Genomic DNA, 22,077 nt, shown 5'->3' with positions numbered 1-22,077 from the left:
AACTTCTGCTGCTTAAGCCAGTCTCTGCCACTCACTTGCTTCTGCCACTGTGTGACCCAGGCAGTCCATCTGACTTCTCTGGGCAGAAGCCCCTGGTATTGGTACAAGTCTTATATACTCCAGCCATACCAATTCCAAAATATTCCTTGCCCTTGCATACTTGCAGGCTGTTTCTGCTGCCTACAAAGCCCATTCTCTGTATGTGTGTTAGCAAATTCATCCTTCAAGGTCTAGCTGAAATGTTGCCTCCTTTGGTAAATCTTCCTGAACTCTCCCTAAAGAACTAGTGGGTATCCTCCTTACTCCTGCAGTGCTTTCTTCTCTACCACTCTGAACACAGCTACCACAGTGTATCCTACCTGTTGCATGATATGTTCTCCCCACTAGATTGAGTTCTTGAGAAGCAGACTGTTATGTTTATTTTTGTATCTGCTGCAACACTTAGAACAGTGCCTGGCACAACAAATCATCACTGGATGAACGAATGAATGAATGAATGAACAAACAAACGAACAAACAGTTGGTCCAGGAGGCATTGCCTGGGTACCAAGGAAGGGATTTCATCTTGGGAAGGCTTCCTGAGTAATACATATAAAAAAACAACAAGCACAGTTCTTGGTATCTGTTAGAGGTTGAAAAAAACATTTGCTGAAATTCAGTCTATTGTGGTTTGAACTTCTTTGTTTGATGAGGCAATAGGCTCCATTGTCCCATCTGAAAAAAAAGATAAAATTCACTAAAGGAAAAAAGCCTCATTCAGTTTTAAACACAATGACCTACCTTCCGTCTTTTTACACCTGGATCCATTAACCTATCACCAGCCATGTCATAAGTCTGACCTTTATAGCTCAGTTAACCAACTCTAAGATGTCTGTCACCCTTTAAGTGCTGAAAAAGGTGTAAACCCAGAGAAGAGTGAGAAAAATCTCAGAGTGTGAGCAGGGACCAAAATAGCTGGGCTGAACCAAAGATTTAGAGATGGCAGACAATACGTGTGATTGATTTGCTGGCCAGAAGGCGGGATTTCAGTTCCTGAGAAGCCAATGCTGAGATATTCGGTAGTGGCAGGCAAAGGAGAGAGCAGAAAATAACAAGGAGAAAAAACATAGCCCGAAGAGGAAAGAGAGCGGCAGACAGCAGAGGCGGTGGTGACATTAGAAGTGGCATTGGGGGCAGCAAGAAGCAGATCAGCTGGCGGTGCTGCTGTTCACTCTTGGGAAACAGAGAAAGTGGTGGAAGAGGAGAGAAAGATGGATCTGTTAAACCAGCATGGCCTCCGGGGGCTATTCAGGAGCATTGCACCTGTATAGGTGTGATGCCAATTCAGACTGCACAGATCTGGAGAAGGAGCAGGAGAATGATTAGGATCAGATGTTTGGTCAGGATCACAGCAGGCTGGAAGGTATTATCAGAAAGGCCAGAGAGGAAGTCCACAAAGAAGGACCAGGCAAGAAGCGTTAAATTTGGAAACATGAGCAAGAATGAGGAAGAAAGAATAAAAGACCCTGATCAAAGAATCTGGGTAGCTGAGGTCATAATCTAAGATGATGACTGAGTAACAGGAACAAGGCATGACCTCAACACTCATAGGAGGTCCAAGTCCCATCCTAGAGGCTGTATATGCAGAAGGACAGTGACAAACAGGAGTGTGACTAAGGGAGAGTGGCTGGGAGAATGAAGGAACCACTCATGTGAACCCTGTCCTAGGAGGGAAAAATGAGGGATGTTAAGACTGGAAAAGGAGGAACGGCAGGGGACATGCCAGTCTTCGTAAAGCCAACTGACTACGGATGAAGGAGATTTATTCTGGTTGACACATTGGGCAAACCAGCACAGGAGATTATAGGACATAGATCTTGACTCATGATAGGAAACAACTTTTAAACAAAAGTGTTATAATTATAGCAGCAATGATTATAGCAGCTATTACCATTGCTGCTATAATTAGAATGCCAACTATATACCTGTATTAGAATGCCAACTATATACCTAGCATTGCACTGGCACTCTAGAATGTAATGACCCCACAAGATAGGAATTCCCCCCAATTTGCAGATGAGGAAACAAGTTCAGAGAAGTAATCATTCAGAGTCACAAAGCTAATAAGTTGCAGGATTCAAACCCAGATGTGTTTGAAACCAGGCATTCCATATTGTCGGACAACTTAGACAGGCACCTCTTTCCCCTCCCAGGACATCCTACAACTCACAGTCCTAAAGAGTGATGTCTTATCTCACATCGTAGTGAGCTCCATACCCTTCTGCCATGACCCAGGTGCCAGAGCACCACCACGTACCCAGTTATCCAACCAGAAGCCTCATATGACCCATGACTCTACCCTCTCCTTCACAGCCCACATCCATCTTTTACCAAAGAACTATTGGTTCTACTTCCTAAACATCAGATGGGCTCCGTTCATTCGTTCATTCATTCATTCATTCATTCAAATATTCAAGGACCTACTACTATATACACAGTGCCTGGTACACAGTGCTTGTGTGTTGGCTCTGGGATAGAACAGCAAACAAAAACATTCTTGTTAATTTCTAGTTACAGTCTAGTGGAAGAGCCATGGGGCAATAAGTGCTATGAAAAATAAAAGCGGTTGAGGAGCTAAGAGGGATGAGACAACCATTTTATAAAGGATGGTCAGGGAAGGTGGCCCCATGAATAGAAAGTGTCATTACCCACAAGTCTTCAAGGGCTTTCCATCAAGAGCTTTCCAGGGAGAGGGAACCAGAGGTATAGTGAAAGGGTACAATGTTTCACAAGATTAATAAGTTCTAGAGATCTACTACTATACAGCGTAGTGCCTATAGGTAATGATATACTTTAAAATTTTGCTAAGAGGGCAGATCTTAAGTGTTCTTAGCACAAAATAATAATAACAAATAATGAGGACAGGAGGAAATCTCTGGAGGGGATGGATTTGTTTATGGCATAGATTGTGGTGATGGTTTCATGGGTGTTTATCTTCAAACTTGTTAAGCTGCCTACATTAAATATGTACAGCTTTTTGGGTGTCAATTATACCTCAGTAAAGTGATTTTTAAGAAACAAGAGCCTTAGTGACTTGGTCCCTGACTACTCCTGCCACCTTTTTTACCATTCCCCACCTGGCACTCTGTGTTCCAGTGTGTTCCAATCTTCCAGATACTTCCATACATTGTTCTATCTGAATCACACTCCTCTCCCTGGGGAGGCCTTCTTTGACCCCTTACTTATCACAGTTCTTATCATGCAATGTTGTTATCACATGCTGTTAACTGGTCTCCTTTTATTGACTACACAGTGCCAGAGAGCAGGGCCCATAGTCTGTCTTCCCTACAGTACCCCTACACCTAGCACAAGGCCTGGCTTGGATACATATTTATTGAATGAAAATGAGTAGAAGTGTTCAGGGAGAGGGGAAACACTACTATAAAAAGATTTCCATATAGAGCTGCCTTGACTATTCTCTAAGGGTCCGTTCAATGCTATATTTTGTTTTAGGGAAAGCACAAGGCATCAGTCAGTAGTCTTCCAGGTTGAGGATCAGAGTGAGCTGGTTTCCTCATCTGGGCAGGTAGACAGAAATGGCCTTGACTGCTGAGCAGTGAGGAGTAAGGCAGCTCGAGAGGACATGTAGGATCATGGTTAAGAATGTATGCTTACGGGACAAACTCTACTCGGTTCAAATCCTAATTCTTTCATTTTCTTGTTATATGACCTTAGGCAAATTATTCAACCTCCCTTCTGCTTACTTTTTCCATCTGCATCATGTCATTAGCATGTGCCTCATGGAGTGGTTCTGGAGATAAAATAACAATATATGGTATTAAGTCCTCCGTAAAAGATAGCAATAATAATTACTATTGTCTTCCTAGTAGATGACAAGCAACTCTAAACACCTCACTGTATGTAGCCCCATCACCAAGGCTGTGTCCCTCAGTGTACAGTTCTTGAGTGTCATGGGCTGTCAGCATTGCAGGATTCAGGGAGCTTGTTAAAAGTGCATATTCCTAAAAAAAAATAGTGAAAGGGAATAAAGGGGAAAGGAGAAAAAATGAGTGGGAAATATCAGAAAGGGAGACAGAACATGAAAGACTCCTAACTCTGGGAAACGAACTGGGGGTGGTGGAAGGGGAGGTGGGCGGGGGGTGGGGGTGACTGGGTTACGGGCATTGAGGTGGGCACTTGATGGGATGAGCATTGGGTGTTATTCTATATGTTGGCAAATTGAACACCAATAAAAAATAAATTTATAAAAATAAAAAAAATAAAAGTGCATATTCCCAGCTCTGAACGTAGACCCTACAAAACCAGTGTGAGGCTGGAAACTGGGAATCTGCATTTTTAAAACATGAACACCTAAGGTGACTCAGTTGCCTGCTAAAGTGTAGAACCACTGCAGTAAGGACCCATCATTGTCAGGAGTGATGACCTTGTGCCAGGAAGGAATGGGCATGCTGTGTGCACTATCACCTCTAATGTACCAAGGCAGGAAGCATGTCACCCATTTATAAAAGCCTTCTATTAAAATTAGCTCAATAGCCAGGACCTGCTCTCTGTGACTTGGCTCTGCCATCATCTCTGGGTTCTTCACCTGACATCTCCAGGCTAATCCTAACTTCAGGGTTCATCAGCACCCCAACATTGCGATTCCATTGTGTTGTTGTATATTCACATCAAGAGTGGTCTAAGATCATCCTTCCCCATCCATTGCTGTTAGTTCAGTCCTCACATCTGGGTTTTTGCCTTGGTTTCCCTGTCTACCAGACAGGGTAGATCCCAAGCTGAGATTCCTAGGACCCTAATCTGTTTCTCAAGGTCTCAGATTCCTTGCCTGGTTCTCAGTCTTCTCCAGAGAGTGAGAATCTAGTACCCGTACACCTGGGAGTTGGGTAGAATCCTATCTGAAAAGATAGGTCACTTGGGGCCAAGATATCACTACATGCCAAGTATTACCTAACTTTGCTCTTTCCAGCTGAGCGTCCTTGAACAAATGACCTCACTTCTTTAAGGTTCATTTTCTTCATTTGTTAAACAGAGGATGATAAGAGAAGGCTTGTAAGGAGGATCCAGTGAGATGATGCACTGTGGTAGGTAAAATAATGGCCCTCCAGAGATGGCTACATCCTCATCCCTGGACCCCATGACTATGTAACCTCACATGGCAAAGGAGTCTTTACAGATGTGATGAAGGTAAGGATCTTCAGGTGGGGACAGTATCCTAGATTATCCAAGTGGGCTCGATGTAATCACAAGCTTCCTTGTAAGAGGGAGGCTAGAGGGTCGTGGTCAGAGAAGGAGAGGTGCCAACAGAAGCAAGAGTCAGAGTGGCATCGTTCTGGAAGGGGCCGCCAGCCGAGGAATATGGGCAGCCTCAAAAAGCTGAGAAAGGCCAGGTACAAGTTCCCTCTTGAGCCTCCAGAAGGAAGCCAGCCCTCCAGAGACCTTGCTTTTAGTTCTGGTAAGTCCTGTTTCAGACTTCTCACCTCCAGAAGATGAGAAATCTCTGTTACAAGCCACCAAGTTTGTGGGAATTTGTTTCAGCAGCAATAGGAAATGAAAACACGAATGCGAAGCATTTAGCAAATTCTGGCTGGTAGCAGGCATTCTCACAATATTGTTGTCTGTCTTCTGGCTCCCATACTCTCTGGCCAGAGATGGACCACCATCCTTGGCACTGCTGCTAGCCCAGTCATGGAGTGGTGATGCCTCAGAGATCAGCCCCTACCATCAAGTCAATCCCCCAGCTCCTATCTCACCAGAGCCCTGTTTCCTTTCCACCATACAGCTGAGGTCCTAGCCTGGCCTCTGAGCCGACCTCGATTACAACTAATTTTTTAAAATTTCAAACTTGAAGGTTTAACCATTCAGGTATCTAGAAAATGCACTGGTCAACATACTTTGAAACCATCTGATTTAATACACTTGTTTTGCAGAAGAGCAAGATAAAACACAAAGGGAGAAATGACTTTTATCCAAAAACCACAGAGCAAGTTGATGGAGGAAATGCAGCTAGCATCCCTGTCTCCTAGGGAGGGTTCTCTCTGTCATGCTACACCCTCCACGCTGGCTCTGATTTGCCTCCAAGCACTGTCTGTTTTTTGGTTTTGTTGTTGTTGTTGTTTTTGCACTTACAGCCAGTCTAAAAAGGGCGCTCAGGATCGCCCACAATGCCCAGCTTAGCTTCTTGACAAACACCTTAATGGTGCAGCGTTACCTCTTGGCTGCCACCAGCTCTTGAGTGGGTGGTAAGTGCACTAGCGGGAACTCCCTGGCGCTCTGCTCCATGTCCTTGGCCCATTCCCAGGAGGCCACCACAAGCCAGACAATCACCATACCCAAGGAGATGGCACATTTGGGGTTTTGGGTCAGCACTGGGTTGTCCAAGTTTTCCAATTTTGAGGAGGCCTCCTCCCAACACCAGGAGAGGGACCCTGCTCTTATTCACTCTCTGAGGAAGGAGGAGGCCTCACCTTCCTCACCCGTTCCAGGGCCTTCCTGCCAATCTGCCAGAGTTTTCTGTCCCCTGGGGTTTGACATACTGATGAGTTGAGAAAAGGGAAGAGGGAAAAGAAAGATCATGGTCAGGCCTCAGTTTTTCAACTGTAGCAGGCAGATGCTGAAGTAGATAACCCCTAAATAATTATATAGAGTATAAAATATATAGTAATTTCAATTTGATTGGATTGAGCATGGAGACTGTCTCTGGTTCCTTGCTGTCAGTTTTAAATCTAGGCTCCTTAGCACAGAACTCAACAAGCTTCACAGTCTGACCCAACAACAACAGTATGTACCTTTCTAGCCTTATCTTCTGTCATGCATGCCCTACCCTTTTAGTGCCCACCGCAAAGACTCCCCCTGTAGCTGCTGATGATCTTCTTGTGTCGACTACACACATTCTGTGCCTCTTTCTGTCCTTCTCCATAGAATGCCTTTCCCACATGGCCTCTCCAAGATGAACTATTAAATATCCTTCAAAATGCAACTTGATTGCCACTTCATCTGGGAGGACTATCCAGGGCATGTGAGGTCTTCCTCTGGGCTCCCAGTGGCACTCTAGGCACCCCTCACTCACACTGTCTTTCACATTACATTGTAAATACTGTTTTACCTGCCTGGGGGCCCCACTAACTCTGTGACTTACAGCCTGGTGAGGGAGACAGACCCTGAAAGACTCAGTGTTTCACTGAGTGGAATGAAGGAGAAAGAGAAGACATTGTGGATGCATTTGACAGGAGATCCAGGCTGTGATGTCAGGGACAGCCTCCCTGGGGATGTCACACCTCAGTGGAGAACATGTGTTTGAGCAGAAGAGAACTAGGTGAAGGTGGAAGAACGAGCACCCCAGAAGAAAGAATGTCTTATTGAATTCCTGAGATGGGAAGGAGCCTGCCCATTAGAAAAAGAGGAAGAAGGCCAAGGTGGCCAGACTTGAGTCAGAAGGTGCCATATGTAGAAAGAAGCTAGCAAAATGGGAAGGATTCGGTCATGTAGGCCCTCACAGGCCTTTTTAGGCAGCTTGGTGGGTGCCAGATATAAGGGGGTTCATAATACCGTTCATTCTACTTTCATGGGTGTTTGAGATTTCCCATAATAAGAATCAAAAGGAGGAAATGGTAGTAGAGGAGTAATAGTAGCTAGTCTTCATCCTAAAAGCCATTTTAAGCGAGGTGAGTGTGAGAGTAGCATGATCAGATTTAAAAAAAATTTTTTTTTATTATTAAATACTTCCAGCACTCAGAAAGGCATAAAAATAATAAAACATATCTTAGATAATCGTCAACCAGCTTTGTTAAATCTTAGCTCTGGCCACATTTGCTTCGGAGATAACTGACCCCTGGGTGGATTTATTTTTAAAAGGTCACTCTGGCTGCCATTTGAGGAAGGATTAGAGGCAGGCAAGAGAGGCTGAGCAGGTGGGAAATTTCTGAAGTCTAGATGGGATAAAATAGAAGTTCAGACTACGAAGGAGGACGTGGAGGTAGAGAGAAGTGGATGCACAGAAGATCTGTGCAGGAAGAGGGACCGCTGGGGCTTGGTCATTGATTCTGTTGAGGCAGGTGAGATGAGGAAGGGCTGGCAGATGACCCCTATCTCTCTGGCCCAGAGCTTTTGGGGCACAGAGAACAGTGTGCCCATGAGTGTGTATGGTACAGAATTGAGTTTTTAAATTATTATGGCTAACAAAGATTATTAATCACAGTGCCTGTTTTTCTCTATCTACTTTGTTATAACAGCCCATATGATCTTTGAGAAAATGTTGCCTTTTATATATATGGCTTTGCCGTTTTGTATATGTCATTAAAGCGTAGTTCAAAGTTGCCTTTCAAAATGAATGCATGGAATAATGATGAAGGAAAACTAGCAAAGGATGTGGATAGAATCAATCCTGAGGTCCAGAGAAACCAAAAGCTTTGTTCCAAAATCTCTCAGTTGGGGAGGGAGCTGGAGCTGGGGTTTGCAACTTCTATACATACAGACACTATTCCCTAAGACAGGTACGCAGATCTAAGGTATGCTCGGAAAAAGCTAAAGGCATGTGGTCAGAGCCAGCACCCAGCTGGCTCAGGAATGGGCCTCAGTCCCTCCACCTCTCTACCGGGCTCCGAGCAGGTCACTTTTCTGCTCAGAAACCTTTAATGACTCCCCTCAGCCTCTGGACAAAAGCCAGTTTCACAATCTGCTCTCAGCCTCCCTGTCCAGCCTCTTCTCATACACTCTTACTGGAAATAGCAAGTAACGCGATGCCTCGGGCACATCAAGTTATCTGCTGTTTCCTGAACATGCCATGCACTTTTGTGCAGCTTTGGTTCGTGGTTTTCCTTCTGTCTGGACTGTTCCCTCACCATTGTCTGTCCTTCTCTTCCCTCAACGGTTCATCTTTAATACCAGCCTTCTTCCTACAACATTCTCTGAGAGCTTCATCTCCTCCCCACATGGTGCTCCCCAGCCCTCATTTACGCCTCTAGCATGCATTCATTTGTTCTTCAAAAAAAGGCACTGACTTTTGTGTATGAAGCATGATTGAGAGAAGCTGGTGGGGGCACAGACAATAAAATCAATTTTAAAATATTTAGAATGTGCCAAGGGCTGTTCCAGATACTGAGGAGATACTGGCTGCAGTCTATTAAGAACCAGTTCCTTTCATTTTGAGTTCAAACTATACCATATGATAAGGCTAGGCATGTCCGAAGATCAGTCTCTTTAGTACAGTTATAATTAGTTTTCTTTGCCCGGAAACTACCCCTTTCAAAGACAAGTGGGACAACCCTGAAAGTGGGAAAGATTGGCAACAAAGGTATTGCAGTAATCTATAACAAGCATGCAGACTAAGGACAGAAAATCCAGCTTCTAGTCCTAGCCTCTTTATTAGCTACATGTGGGTCCCTGGGCAAGATGTGGATAGGTCACATAATTTCACTGAGTCTCTATTTGCTCATGTATAAAATGAGGACAATATTTTCCCTATCTTACTCGTGGTGTTACCAGGATCAAGTGGGGCCACACATATGACAGCATCTGCAAAGTGCAAAGCACCTTTCAGATTCAGTTATGAGACTGTTAAAGTAATAGGAAAAACCACAATAATAATAAGAGAAATGAATTTAAAAAGCAGCAGATGAGATTCAGGTTAGGTAAAAGGGAGAACTTCCTAAAAGTGAGAATTTTGGTTTTTTTTCCAGACAAGAATGAACCTATCCTGGGAGGCCATGATCATATTGAAAGAAATGTTTGGTGTAGGAATCTGTTAGTGTTTCTTAATGGACCTGCTCCACTGCTAGACACATCGGGGCTCTAACTTGTCTTGACTATAGGTACAAACCAAAGAATGCTCTCCATCTACAGCAGATCCCTCAAAACTGGTCTAGAGGGTAGGAGTCCATGATGCCTTCCATCCAGGCGTCACACTACAATACTTGTGTGACCCATGCTGATCAGCTTGTCTCTTTCTCCCTGTACTGACCTTCCTCAGAATCGCATTGGAAAAAAGGAGGACCAAAACGCTATTTGTGAGATATTCTACTCAGCTAATAATAAGAGAAAGGGATGCTTTAAATAAACCAAACACAGAAAGCCAATTAGAGAATCAGTGGGGTCCCCTAATGTGCAAAATACAAAAGAAAGACTCAGAATGCAAAGGAGAAAACAGACTGAATGAGGTGGGGATTTTTTTTTTCATTTTGTCTTTTGGTAATGTTAGATCAGAGATGTAAAATCAAAAGCCAAAGATAGTGAAAATGCTTTCAACTAAGAAGTCAGGAGACCAGAGAAAAGTTTCAAGTTCTGAATCATCTACTCTTAGATTTAGAGTCCTTGGGTAACTCATGGTAATTCAAGAAATGTCTATTAAGTACTAGTATGTGCTTATTTGGTGACCTCTAAGATCATGGCCACCCCTTGGTTCCTCCTTTTAGTATGTCACTACCACTAGATGACAACCTACTGAGCAGGTTTTCAAGGGTGAAATTGTGGGATCACTGCCACCTCTATTTCCCTTTTTTTTTTGGCCACCTCTATTTCCAATGAAGGAAGGACAGGTGGGCAATGAGTCCTATCCCTAAGAAGCTTTTTAGAAGGGACCTTAAGACCCACCTGTCCATAAGCATCTATTTCAGATTCATGTAACTTTTTGGCACAAGGGATAAAGAGTAGAATCACCAGATGCTCATTGAATAATTGACGATGAGCATTGGAGATTGTGTTATATGTAAAAACATAAGATGTTTTTAGGCCCTGCCTAAGAACTGCAACTTTTCCTCCCAAATAATGTTTACGTATTAAAAAAAAAAAATTAAATGGCAAACTGGCTGGGTCTGCTTCAAAGTGTTGCCCTAAAGAGAGAGGAATAAATAACTAGAGAAGTCAGGGAGTTTCCTAAAGAAGTGGGATTGGGATGAAACTGTAAGGAAAGGTCACAGATGGATGTGTGGAGGTACAGGTACAAATGGCATGTGGATGTGCAGAGAACCATGGGTAATTTGTCTTAGGATAAAGGAGAGACAAACTTGTCTGGAGTAAGAATGTGTACCTATGAGCAGTGGGAAAGGCAGCCTTCTAGAGAGGAGGTTGTTTGGGTTCAGACTCCAGAGGACTTAAAAAAAAACAGCAAGAGGAGTTAAACATTATCTGCTGGCTGAAAAGCAACCATATTTCTGTAAGGTTTCAATCATGTGAGCCATTAGTATTCAATGAAGGGATAATTAGGTGCAAATTGTTGAGAGAAGCAGTGGATATATTCTTCTATCTTTTAGAAATTTTTGGACAATATATTAGACATTGAAAATGGAGTCATCATGGAATTAAGGGTGTTTTTTTTTTTTTTAAATCAGGTCACTTGGAGATAGGAAACAATAGAAATAAAAGGTCACTTCTCTGAATGAAAGGAAATTAAGAGTTCAGGGGGCCCCAGGAGACCATGCTGGGACTTGTCTGATTTAAATTTTTTATAAGTGATCCAGAAGTAGAGCAAAGTGAAAATTTCAAAACTGCAGATCATCTTAAACCTTTTCAGGTAGAGAAATGCTCTGCCAAAGGAGAGAGAATCGAAGGAAGATACTGAGTGGGATGCAAAATGGTAGATAAACATCAATGTGAGGAAACGTAAGGTAATGCACTCTGATAAAAATAATCCACGTACAGGGTGTTGGGTTCCAGGCTATCAGTTTTGACACAGGAAAGGGATCGGAGAGCTACTGCAGATTGTTTCCTAAAGGCAGTGTCCTAACGTGTCCGGGTCAGGAAGGCTGACAAAGATATAGACAGAAGCGGGAATGGACCTCAAAACCAAAGAAGAAATCATCCTTCCTTTGTGCAAGACTACAGAGTCCCACATCTGGGACAGTGGTCAGGTTTACATCTATTGAAAACGAGGGCCCAAGGATATCTAAAAAAAGGCAACTACAATGACCCAGAGGATGAATGTGGCTTTTCTATGGGTGGCTGGTCATAGGGGGTAAGCTCAAGCATGAAAAGACAAAGGCTAAGAGAGGTGGAATAATCAAAGCCTGTAAAGCTGATAAGGATAAGGTGTGGGTATACATAACCTTTCCTCCACATCCTGACATACTTAAGCAAATAGCCTCCTCTTAATGCTTGAAATATCACAGGAATAAAAGGGTTTCAGAGTTAAGATCAACTAGCCCTATCTCTACATCAGAGATGATAGAATTCAAGCCTAGAGAGGGCAAGGAAATGGCCGCAGGTCAAGAAGCCACCAGAGGGCAAGGTCAGATTAAAGCCCAGGCCTCCTAAAGTCCAGGCCAGGGTCTTCCTACCTCACCCGTTGCACTCAGGAAGACTAAGGGAATCTGGCATTTTATAGGGTATAAACTTATGAAACACATTACTTTGAGATATAATAAAGCTGAAAACACAAACAGGCGAGAGAAAGTTTCCACTAAAAGTCAACCAGCAATAAGATCTTTGAAAGACAACTACCAACTGGGGCAAAAGAGACTTTTTTACACCCCCTAATTTTTTGGGATCATGTACCCGTTTGACAATCTGAAGAAATATAGGTATTCTTTCCTAGAAATATACATATGCATGCATAAACACAATCTTGCACAAAATTTCCAGCCCCCTGAGTCCCATGCCCAATTAAGAATCCCTGTTCTGGCATATTCTTCTGAACAGACTGCCTGCTTCAACAAATGCACTCCATCTCTCAGGATAACTGAGGCAATCACTAATTTTCCTCAGCAAAGAACTCTGTCCTAACTTACTACTTATCATGTATTAGAATGGCAGACCTCCAGGTTGGAAGAGACCAGAAAAATGATCTAGTCCTACTGCCCCCCAAGCCCCTCCTCTGTGATATAGAATAGCGTCATGGTTAAATATGTGGTGACTAGAGTAAGCCTGTCTAGGCCAGAATTCCAACTCCATGGCTCCATAGCTGTGTGACCTTGGGCAAGTTACTGAAGTTCTCTGAGTGCGTACCCTCACCTGTAAAGGGGGATCATAGAGTAGTCATGAGGATGAAATGAAATTATTAACATAAATCATAGCACCAGACCTGGCTCATAGTGAGTGCTCTGTAAATGCTAGCTGGCATTGTTGTTGTTATTATGCGTGTAACCGTGCAGGTTTTATGCATGTATCCATCCAAGCCCCTCCCGGAGGTTTTGCTTGCACATGTCAGTGATGAGCAGCTCACCGCCTCCTAAGCTGGTTGAGCAGCTCTGATTGTTACAAACTTCTAATATTCAGCTGACATTTGTCTTCTTGCAACCCCTACCCCCACCCCTGTTGACCCTAATTCTGCCCTGTGGGGCCACTCGGAGCGAGTCTATCCTCCCTCCACGTGACAGCCCTTCAGATACGAAGACAGTGATCGCAGCGATCGAGTCCTTCCCCCGCCCTCCCGTCCCCCACCCCCCATCCTCTCTTCTCCAGCTTGAACATCCTTGGTTTCTTCTCCCAGCCCACAACATACTGGCTGCGCTTACTATTTACTCCGAGGCGTCGTACGGTTTCCCTCACACATAGTCATGCAGGCCACACACCCCACCGCCACACAGCAATCCCGACCCTCCTGCTCCGCCCCCGCCCGCCGCCCCTGTCCGTGGTGCTGAAGCAGCTCCCGGCCCCGCGGCCCTTCCCGGCCCCTGCGGCGGGCAACCCCCGGCCCGGCCCCCGGCGCCGACCCCGCGCGCCACCCCCGCGCCCCCGGCTGCAGGCGCGGCCCGGCCCGGCCCAGGCCCGGCCCCGGCGCCGCCCCCCGCCCTGCCCGGAGGCCCCGCGCCCGCGCCCCGGCCCGGCGCGCCAGCCCCACCTGCCCGGCGAAGGGCGCCTCCGCCTCGGCCGCCCGCGCCGCCGCCGCCGCCGCCGCCGCCGCCCGCGCGGCGCCCGGGAGGCAGCAGAGCGCGGGCAGCAGCAGCAGCAGCCGCCCGGGGACCCGCCAGCGGCTCCAGCGCGGGGCACGGCCCGGCGGCGGCGGCCCCGGCGCGGCGCGGCCGCCCCGGCTCCTCGGCATCCCCGCGGCGGGGCCCGGCCGCCCGGCTGCGATGGCGGCGGCGGCGGCGGCGGCGGCGGCTCCGGCTCCGGCCGGGTCCTCCCGCTGCAGCCGCTGCGGAGCCGCCGAGTCACGGCGCCGCGGACACGCGCCCGGCCCGCCTGTCTTCGCCGCCGCCGCCGCCTCGGCCGCCAGCGCGCCCCCGCCTCCGCGCGCCCCGCCCCGGCGGGGGGCGGCCAGGGGCACCGGGGCAGCGCCCGGGCCGGACCGCGGGGGCGGCGGCTCCAGGCCAGCCCTGGGGCACCGGCCGGGGAGCGGCGCGGGGGAGGGGTCTCAGCGGCCAGAAGCACAGCTCGGGAGGGAGGGTCCGAAGGGGTGGGGACGGAGCAGGGGTCTAAAGGCAGCCCTGAGGGAGGGGGAAGGGGCTAAAAAGCAGTCCCGGAGCCAGAACTACGCGATGGCTCCGAGGGAGATATACTGGGTTGGGGGTCCCAGGCCAAAAGACTAGCCCTGGAGGAGGGGGGCCCTGGAGGAGGGGGTCTGGGAGACAGCCCTGGGGGAGGGGACTGAGGAGACGCCCTGGGTAACCGAGGCGGGGGAGGGCGGTGGCCCCGGAGGAGAGAGTCTGGGAGGGTGGTCTTGAAAGGAGGGCAGGGGTGGGGGCGGGGATTAAGGAATAGATTTGAGGGGTGTTTGGGGGGAGCAGCCCGGGGAGACATTAGGTGAAATTAAGGTGAAGCTCAATCTCTCACCGCCCCCCTCAGTTGGAGAGAGATCAACTAGTTGGGAAGATCATCTTTCATCCAAAACAACCCATATGTATTGAACACTTTCTATATATACGTAGGGCTCTGGGCTACTTGGGACTTAAAAAAAAAAAAAGGCTGATTTCCTGAACTGTAGAGGTTTATAGCTTGGTGAGAAAACATAAGTGCAAAGAAACACAAGGGCAGCAAACACCAAGTGTCTAAAAGGATACAAGCAGGTGCTCCAGGGGTCAGGAGACATGTGATGGGGGACAGGGAAGTCAGGACAGGTGTTACCAATGGGGTGGAGGGACTCTAGCCGGGCCTTGAGGAAAGGCTGGATTTAAATAAGTAAAAGGGAATGGTGAGGGCCTGTCAGGTAGGAGGATGACCCTGTTCGGGATGTGTCTGGGGCAGTAGATAATTTCCCTGGAGCACAGGGATCCTATAGGAAAGTGCTAGGGAAGTCAAGGAAGTAGAAGACTATGAATTCTAGGATAATGAATTTGGGAAGAAAAATGGGGCTGGCGGTGGTTGAAGGCTTTTTAAAACAGGATGGTGGGGATCCCTCTGTGGCTCAGTGGTTTAGCACCTGCCTTCCACCCAGGGTGTGATCCTGGAGTCTCCGGATTGAGCCCTACATCAGGATCCCTGCATGGAGCGTGCTTCTCCCTCTGCCTGTGTCTCTGCCTCTCTCTGTGTGTTTTTCATGCATAAATAAATTAACATCTTTAAAATAAAAAAATTAATTAACATCTTTCAAAGAAAGAAAGAAAGAAAGAAAGAAAGAAAGAAAGAAAGAAAGAAAGAAAGAAAGAAAAAGAAAGATGGTGTGTGGAAAATGGTGCTTTGTGGTTACCTGGTCATTTGGAGACGTGGAAAGGGAAGAAGCTTTAGAATCAGACCTATGTTCAAATATTGGCTCTGTTCCATTTTTACAAAGTGATGCTGATATTACTCCATAAGGTTGTTCTAAAGATGATGTGCTTGGTATTTAATAAATGTCCCTAAATATTAGTGCCCTTTTCAGTGTACAGAATAATGACCAGAGGAAGCAGAGAAATGAGTTGGGGATGACTACAATAGTTTAGATATAAAGAAATAATGATGACAGTAATAATTAACATTTATTAAATGCCTAGTATATACCAAACATTGGGCTAAGCCCTTTACTGTGTTATAGCTCACTTAATCCTCATAAACAAACCCTATGAAACAAATACTATTATTACCTCCAATCTAGAATAAGGAGGTAGAGGCTCTGAATAAGTGCCAAATTTGCATAATTCATAAGTGGGAGAGCGGAAAGCAATCTGACCTCAGAATACATTTTTTCTAGGATAGAATGGGGGAAGAGATTTAAGAGATACTGGACCAAAAAGGAGGAAAGGAGTTTGGAGTGATGACAAGTCCAGGAAGACGGTAGTGTCTTCACAGAAATGGAGGTATCATAAGGAGAAAGATGGCAAAGAGTTTTAGGCTTGCTGAGACTGAGGCAACCATAAGATCCCTGAGATGGGTATAGGAATGAGTTCAGATGAGAGTGGAGAATGGATATTTTAGAAACCTCAAAGTCAATATGATAGTTGAAACTGAAAGATTGGAGAAAAAAAAGCAAAAGGCTGCAGACCCTGTGTTGAGACATATATATTCAGTCTAAAGAGTGCTCAAGACTGAGCAACTGGGGTTGTGGAGTATAAGGGAACAGGGAGGAGCATTTCAAGGAGATGAAGAGGGTTTGGCAGTATCAGGGAAATCACAGAGATTGAAGACTGCATACACACCATTGACTTTCCTGCTCGCAGTCTAGCAGGGAGATAGGGACATAACTAGGCATGTGATTTCATGCTAAATTATGACAGAGATGGGAAGGAAGTGTTATGGAAACATTAAAGAAAGAGCAACAAATTACTCAACGTTGGAATCTTTGGGAGAGGGTACATTTCAGGAGGAAATACTACATTCATACTGGATATCAAGGATGGTAGACATGGGTGGCAGTAGGTAATTAATGATAAAGAAGGAAGAGATTGGTATAAGCAAATGGATGCTTATAGAATGTAATCCTGGGATCCCTGGGTGGCGCAGCGGTTTGGTGCCTGCCTTTGGCCCAGGGCGCGATCCTGGAGACCCGGGATCGAATCCCACGTCGGGCTCCCGGTGCATGGAGCCTGCTTCTCCCTCTGCCTGTGTCTCTGTCTCTCTCTCTCTGTGTGTGTGACTATCATTCATAAAAAAAAAAAAAAAAAAAGAATGTAATCCTAAGATAGCTTAAGATAGGTCTCTAGTAGAAAAGGTCTAGAGACCATTGTGAAACCAGACCAAGAGGAGGTTTAGAGGCTTCAGAGTAACACTGTAAGATGGACTACTTGGGCACTGACTGCTCTTTTTCCTTTGCTCATGGAAAAGGCACAGGACTTAGAGTCAAATACCAGGATTCAGTATTGGCTGTCAGCAGTTTGTAGTGCACCTTTGGGCAAGTCATTTAATCTCTTTAAGCCTCAGTTTCCTCATTTGTAAAGTAAAACTAGTGACCCTTCCCTCTCCGCTTTATTAGGAGGACTCCACAAATGGTTGGGATTCACTTTGTAAACTATATAGTTAACTGAGCAGATGTTAGGAGAAACTTAGATCTTGATCATTTTGTCAGGATGCATTATACCAGTACCAGAGCTTGCCATAGGGAAACTAGGTTCCTTCTCTCTTCACCTCCCATCTTATTTCTTTATTCAACACATATTTATTAAGTATCTTTTGGGTGCTAGCTGAGCTGGGGATATAAAGATTAGGTTACAGTTGCCTTTTTTAGAAAGATAGTCAACTGGGGAGATAGACACTTATATAGATAGCAAGAAGATAGCATGATATGTGTATAAGAGAAAAGAAAAGTATGATGAAAATAAAGAGGAGGGAACAGCTAGTTGTCTAGAGATGGCAGGAGGTGAGATGGGCCTTGGATGACCAGAAATTTGCTATTATAGAGTGCAAAAGGAACTGTATACCCAAAGGCACAGAGATCTATATCTATATATCTATATCTACATCTATAAGCCATGGTAAGGAGTTTGGGCTTTATGTTCTAGGCTAGCAATTCTCAGAGTGTGGTTGAAAACTTTTCAGGGGGTCTGTGAGATCAAAACTATTTTCCTAACAATACTAAGCATTGTTTGTCTTTTTAACTCTCATTCCCTCATGAGTGGACTGTGTGGTTTTCCTGAGGCTACAGAACAAATTGCAGAGGTAGACATGAGACTAAAACTACCTTCTAGTAAGTCAGATGGTAAACAGCTTTTCAAAAATATAAAGAACTACCACTCTTGGGACACCTGGGTGGCTCAATGGTTTGAGTGTCTGCCTTTAGCTCAGGGCGTGATCCCAGGATCTGGGATGTAGTCCCACATCTGGCTCCCTGCATGGAGCCTGCTTCTCCCTCTGCCTGTGTCTCTGCCTCTCTCTCTCTCTCTCTCTGTGTGTGTCTCTCATGAATAAATAAACCTTTTTTAAAAAAAAGAACTACCACTCTTCTCACTAATTTTTTTTTTGTTTTGGAAATCAGCTATTTTTCATAAAAGTGTTATTTATGTCAACCGTTTGTTACTGTTATTGTTATTTTATTTTTAAGATTTTATTTATTTACTCATAGAGACAGAGAGAGAGAGGCAGAGACACAGGCAGAGGGAGAAGCAGGCTCCACGCAAAGAGCCGACATGGGACTCGATCCAGGGTCTCCAGGATCACGCCCTGGGCTGCAGGTGGCGCTAAACCGGGGCTACCCCTGTTATTGTTATTTTAAATGAATTAATATGTATATTTAAACATTTCTCAGCTTTGATTCCTAGTGTGGTAATGATCAATAGATTTAATTCACATAAACACAAGCTCTTTGGAGTCCTCAATAATTTTTAAGAGTGTAAAGGTAATCCTGAGACTAAAAGGTTTGAAAGCTCTGTTCTGGGCACCTGGACCTCACCAAAGGGTTTTGAATAAAGGAGTGATATGATAACATTTCACCAAATTGTCCAACAGATATTTATTAAACACCCTGATGTGCCTGGAATGATTTGAGGTGCCAGGATAGAGCAGTAAATAAATCAAATCAAGCTCTCTGCTTTCACAGAACTACATTGTACTAGTGTGACAGACAACAAACAAAATAATTAATATATAGTATATTAGATAGTAGTAACTGTTGAGAAAAGCAGGGAACTAAGATATGAAAGCTGACAGGTGTGTGTGTGTGTGTGTGTGTGTGTGTGTGTGTGTGTGATTTTTGGATAGAGTGGCCAGGGAAAGTCTCAGTAAGTAAGAGGGTTTTCAATAAAGGCCCGAGGAATAAGAGAGTGGACTATGCAGGTAAGTGGGAGAAATGAACTCAGGCAGAGAGAACAGCAAGGGGAAAAGTTCTGAAGCAAGAGCATGGCTAGCAAGTTTGAGGAACAACATGGAGACCAGTGTGGTTGGAGTGGAAGAAGGACGAGAGTACTAGGAGATGAAGGTTATGAAAAGGAGGGTACATTACTTGAAATTAAAAAAAAAAAAACAATGGAAGGTTTTGAGAACAGAAGAGACATCTTCTGACTTACCTTTAAGAGAATCACTTTGGAAAAAAAAAAAAAAAGAGAATCACTTTGGTTGCTGCACTGAGAGCGGGTTGAAAGGCCACAAGTAGAAAAGCTAACTGGCAGTCATTGCAATAGTCTTGATGCGGGATGATGGTGGCTTGGACCAGGGTCCAAGTGGGGATGGGAAATGTAGCTGGATTCTCGATAGATTTTGAAAGTTGAGTTGACAGAATGTGGCAACGGATGGATATGAGGTATGAGGAAAAAATGACACCAAACATTTGAGTAACTGGAAGAGAGGAGTTGCTATTATCTGACACAAAGAAGACTGCAGGAGGGACAGGTTTGAAGAGAACTATCAAGAGCTTGGTTTTGGACACATGAAATGGGACATTTCTATTATACACTCAAGCGGATGTGGCAAGTAGGGGGTCATATGTGGGTCTGACTTCAGGAAAGAGGTCTAGACTGGAATATGGACTTGAGGGTTCTCAGAATAAAGATAGTATTTTTTTGTATATTTTTTATTGGAGTTCAATATGCCAACATATAGCATAACCCCAGTGCTCATCCCATCAAGTGCCCCCCTCAGTGCCCATCACCCAGTCACCCCATCCCCCCGCCCACCTCCCCTTCCACTACCCCTTGTTCGTTTCCCAGAGTTAGGTGTCTCTCATGGTCTGTCACCCTCACTAATATTTTCACTCATTTTCTCTCCTTTCCCCTTTATTCCCTTTCACTATTTTTTATATTCCCCAAATGAAGGAGGCCATGTAATGTTTGTCCTTCTCCAATTGACTTATGTCACTCAGCATAATACCCTCTAGTTTTGGGGATTCCTGGGTGGCTCAGTGGTTTAGCGCCTGCCTTTGACCCAGGGGCGATCCTGGAGTCCCGGGATCGAGTCCCGCGTCGCGCTCCTTGCGTGGAGCCTGCTTCTCCCTCCTCCTGTGTCTCTGCCTGCCTCTCTCTCTATGTCTATCATAAGTAAATAAATATTTTTAAAAAATACCCTCTAGTTTTATCCACGTTGAAGCAAATGGTGGGTATTTGTCATTTCTAATGACTGAGTAATATTCCATTGTATATATGGACCACATCTTCTTTATCCATTCATCTTTTGTTGGACACCGAGGCTCCTTCCACAGTTTGGCTTTTATGGATATTACTGCTATGAACATTGGGGTGCAGGTGTCATGCCATTTCACTGCATCTGTATCTTTGGGGTAAATCCCCGGCAGTGCAATTGCTGGGTTATAGGGCAGACTTATTTTTAACTCTTTGGGGAAGCTCCACAGTTTTCCAGAGTGGTTGCACCATTTCACATTCCCACCAACAGTGTAAGAGGGTTCCCTTTTCTCCGCATCCTCTCCAACATTTGTGGTTTCCTGCCTTGTTAATTTTCCCCATTCTCACTGGTGTGAGGTGGTATCTCATTGTGGTTTTGATTTGTATTTCCCTGATGGCAAGTGATGCGAAGCATTTTCTCATGTGCTTGTTGGCCATGTCTATGATGGAAAAATATTCCATACTCATGGATTGGAAGAATTAATATTGTGAAAATGTCAATGCTACCCAGGGCAATTTACACTTTAATGCAATCCCTATCAAAATACCATGGACTTTTTTTTTTTTTTTTTTTTTTACCATGGACTTTCTTCAGACAGTTGGAACAAATAATCTTAAGATTTGTGTGGAATCAGAAAAGATCCTGAATAGCCAGGGGAATATTGAAAAAGAAAACCAGAGCTGGGGGCATCACAATGCTGGATTTCAAGTTGTACTACAAAGCTGTGATCATCAAGACAGTATGGTACTGGCACAAAAAACAGACACATAGATCAATGGAACAGAATAGAAACCCAGAAATGGGCCCTCAACTCAGGTTCAACTAATATTTGACAAAGCAGGAAAGACTATCCACTGGAAAAAGACAGTCTCTTCAATAAATGGTGCTGGGAAAATTGGACATCCACATGCAGAAGAATGAACCTAGACCACTCTCTTGTACCATACACAAAGATAAACTCAAAATGGATGAAAGATCTAAATGTGAGACAAGAATCCATCAAAATCCTAGAGGAGAACACAGGCAACATCCTTTTTGAACTTGGCCACAGCAACTTCTTGCAAGATACATCTATGAAGGCAAGGGAAACAAAAGCAAAAATGAATTATTGGGACTTAATCAAGATAAAAGCTTCTGCACAGCAAAAGAAACAGTCAACAAAACCAAAAGACAACCTACAGAATGGGAGAAGATATTTGCAAATGACATGTCAGGTAAAGGACTAGTATCCATGATCTATAAAGAACTTATTAAACTCAACAGCAAAGAAACAATCCAACCATGAAATGGGCAAAAGACATGAACAGAAATTTCACTAAAGATAGTATTTAAAAGCTGAGAGATCAGAAGCAATTACCCAGGAAATGAGTGTTCTGGTGACTACATCCTGAGGGCAATTCTAATATGTCGAGGTTGGGAAAATGAAGAGGAATCAAAAAGACACTGAGAAGGAACAGGCAAAAAAAGAAAACCAGAATTGTGAAAAATCTTGGAGACCAAGTGAAGAAAGTGTTTTTTTTTTTTAATTTTTATTTATTTATGATAGTCACACACACACACACACACAGAGTCAGAGACACAGGCAGAGGAAGAAGCAGGCTCCATGCACCGAGAGCCTGACGTGGGATTCGATCCTGGGTCTCCCGGATCGCGCCCTGGGCCAAAGGCAGGTGCCAAACCGCTGAGCCACCCAGGGATCCCAAGAAAGTGTTTTAAGGAGAAGAGAGTAATCAACTGTACTAAATGCTGCTT

The 22,077-nt window shown here is 44.9% G+C and overlaps 1 protein-coding gene across 1 annotated transcript in view; it reads right to left on the bottom strand.

Moving 5' to 3' along the window:
- Positions 1–13,969, bottom strand: part of MMP24 (matrix metallopeptidase 24) — a 42,681-nt gene extending 28,712 nt beyond the window's left edge. Inside the window, exon 1 of the mRNA XM_025469829.1 lies at positions 13,769–13,969. Coding sequence (XP_025325614.1) covers positions 13,769–13,969 — 201 coding nt within the window. The remainder of the gene's footprint in view (positions 1–13,768) is intronic.
- Between the last annotated feature and the right edge of the window lie 8,108 nt (positions 13,970–22,077).

This window comes from Canis lupus, chromosome 24 (assembly GCF_003254725.2).
Source record: "Canis lupus dingo isolate Sandy chromosome 24, ASM325472v2, whole genome shotgun sequence".
NCBI lineage: Eukaryota > Metazoa > Chordata > Mammalia > Carnivora > Canidae > Canis > Canis lupus.
This window is presented reverse-complemented; position numbering and strand designations above follow the sequence as displayed.